Below are 2,500 nucleotides of genomic sequence, written 5' to 3'. Positions count from 1 at the left end.
GAAGGAAAAAGAAGGAGAGAGAGAAAGAGAAAGAAAGAGAGAGAGAGAGAGAGAGATTTACAGAGGTAGACAGAGAGATGGAGAGATAATCACGGAGGAGAGAGACAGAATGATAACAGGGTAGAGACGGAGACCCGAACGAAGGTCACGAAGACGAGAGAAATTCGCGACGAGAAAATTAAGGAATGGAAACGAAGGGTTAAGGATGATGGCGCGTGAGTGAAACTTCTTTACGAAGAGAGGAGGGGGAGGAAAAGGGGGAAGAGAGAGGGAAGAGAGAGTATAAGAAAAGGAGGAGGAGAGGGAGGAGGAGGAGGAGGAGGAGGAGGAGGAGGAGGAGGAGGAGGAGGGAGGAGGAGGAGGAGGAGGAGGAGGAGGAGGAAGAGGAGGAGGAGGAGGAGGAGGAGGAGGAAGAAAAGGGGGAAGAGAGAGTGTAAGAAAAGGAGGAGGAGGAGGAGGAGGAGGAGGAGGAGGAGGAGGAGAAGAAGAAGAAGAAGAAGAAGAAGATGAAGAAGAAGAAGAGAGAAGAAGAGTGAAGGAAGGAAGATAAATGAAATATTTAAAAAAAATTACTAAATCAGGAAAAGTAAAAGTGAGAAATGTCGTTTTTTATGACTAAAATTACGCTTTCAGAACTATCGCATAATTACCGACCTTCATAACATGTGTGTTTGTGTGTGTGTGTGTGTGTGTGCGTGTGTGTGTGTGCGTGTGTGTGTGTGTGTGTGTGTGTGTGTGTGTGTGTGTGTGTGTGTGTGTGTGTGTGTGTGTGTGTGTGTGTGTGTGTGTGTGTGTGTGTGTGTGTGCACGCGCAAGTGTGCATGCGTGCGTGAGTTAGTGCGTGCGTGCGCGCGTGCGTGCTTGCTTGCGTCCGTACAGACACGCGTAGTGTACTCATGCATATATTCTCTTTACCCCCACTTATACAATAAAACCGACTCTAAAGCTCATCTTAATTCCCCCCAAAACAATACCTGACCCCTTGTGTTTTTCCTTCCTCCCTTTTCCAGACGAGAACGAGTGCAAGTACCGCCCCTGCGACGTGTTTGCCTCCTGCACGAACACCCTCGGCTCCTTCTACTGCACCTGCTTCCCAGGCTATGAGGGAGACGGCTTCGCGTGTAACGGTGAGTACGCTGGCTATTCTCACAGGGACTTTTCGCGGTGGGAGAGTGTGTGTGTGTGTGTTTATTTTCACCGTTTGTTCTTGTCTCGGGTTTTGTTGTTGTTGTTTGTTTTGTTGCTGTTGTTGTTATGGTTTTCTAGGGAATATGTATTTTTTTCTTTATTTGTTTATCTAATCTTCGTATATTGAATAGTGATTTGATCGAGATTAGATTAGTTCTTGGTTAGCGAAGATACTTCACTCGTGAAGTGTATATCTTTACTCATTCATTATCATATCTTTTTTTAACATAAATTATTATAAGATCAAAACTCTTCCTAGCATAGATAGTCTTATCTTTTGTTAATAGAAAGCGCCAAAGATATATCTCACAAGGTCCAGTCAGGAACTATGTCCGACTGACCTTTGCTCCTCCCTAAACAAGAAAAGTCAGGGTTGCCAACATCCCCGAGGCGCCAATTTTGTAGCATTTGGTAAATAAATACTATCTCATGAAATTTTTTTGTTGCGAATTATTATTTTGTCATTAGATGTTTGTATTTATATTTATTCAACTGCAGGAAATCAGAATATATTTCTAATTAGGATCGCAATTCTATAACAAAATTATTACACATAGTTTTTTTTTATTGCTTTGAGAAAAAATCGGAAGGTTAAAGGTTGTCAGTAAATGCCATTATAATCTTAGAAATTCAGATTCGCAAATGCAGAAATAGATTACGTTCTATTGATCTTAATTGAGATAACATTACGTGTCAAAAAAAATCTAGTGAATGAAGCATTACGAAACCCTCATAGTACAACCGATTTCTTTTTTTTTAATCGAATTTCGAATGCGTGGTAGAAATTCCCATAAACAAAAACCAGGCATGCACAGCCGCGGTCGGAGCTAGTTTTAGCACGCGAGAATTGGTGTCGATAATTACAGGGAACGCGGGTTGATGTTATTAATTAAGCAAAGGTATATGCTGAGTGTAATGTCTTGCTTACTGTGAGTGCCTCGTTACGAAATCCAGATACTAAAGAACAAATGTTCACACTTAGAAGCAATTCCGTGGTAAAAACGTAATTTTTTTTTTCTTTGTCAATTGGGAAACGCGTGAGTGTTCGAACTTGGCATCAACTTAACCTTGAGGAGGGAAAAAAAAAACTTATCACGATTTCTTCTTCGGAGACTCTTATATCCTATAACATAATACAAAAGCGAATTCTATCGAATCCCGATATAGCGTTCGAAACCAGTGACCCGAAACCAGTAGTAAAGCACTCGAGTCACGCGCCACAACCGAAGCCGAAGCCGAGGCCGCATCACGGAACGCGACTCCCACAGAAAACGGGAAGAACGATGGCGAAATAATAGACAGTGATCATTAG

The 2,500-nt window shown here is 42.1% G+C and overlaps 1 protein-coding gene across 1 annotated transcript in view; it reads left to right on the top strand.

The window, feature by feature from the left end:
* The window catches only part of LOC119582863 (neurogenic locus notch homolog protein 2-like), a 120,791-nt gene that overhangs the window by 76,085 nt on the left and 42,206 nt on the right, over nucleotides 1–2,500 (top strand). Inside the window, exon 5 of the mRNA XM_037931357.1 lies at nucleotides 1,011–1,127. Within this exon, the coding sequence (XP_037787285.1) occupies nucleotides 1,011–1,127 (117 nt within the window). The remainder of the gene's footprint in view (nucleotides 1–1,010; nucleotides 1,128–2,500) is intronic.

Source organism: Penaeus monodon, chromosome 16 (genome assembly GCF_015228065.2).
Source record: "Penaeus monodon isolate SGIC_2016 chromosome 16, NSTDA_Pmon_1, whole genome shotgun sequence".
Taxonomy (NCBI): Eukaryota; Metazoa; Arthropoda; class Malacostraca; order Decapoda; family Penaeidae; genus Penaeus; species Penaeus monodon.
Note: the sequence above shows the minus strand (reverse complement) of the source record. Positions and strands in the feature narration are given on the sequence as shown.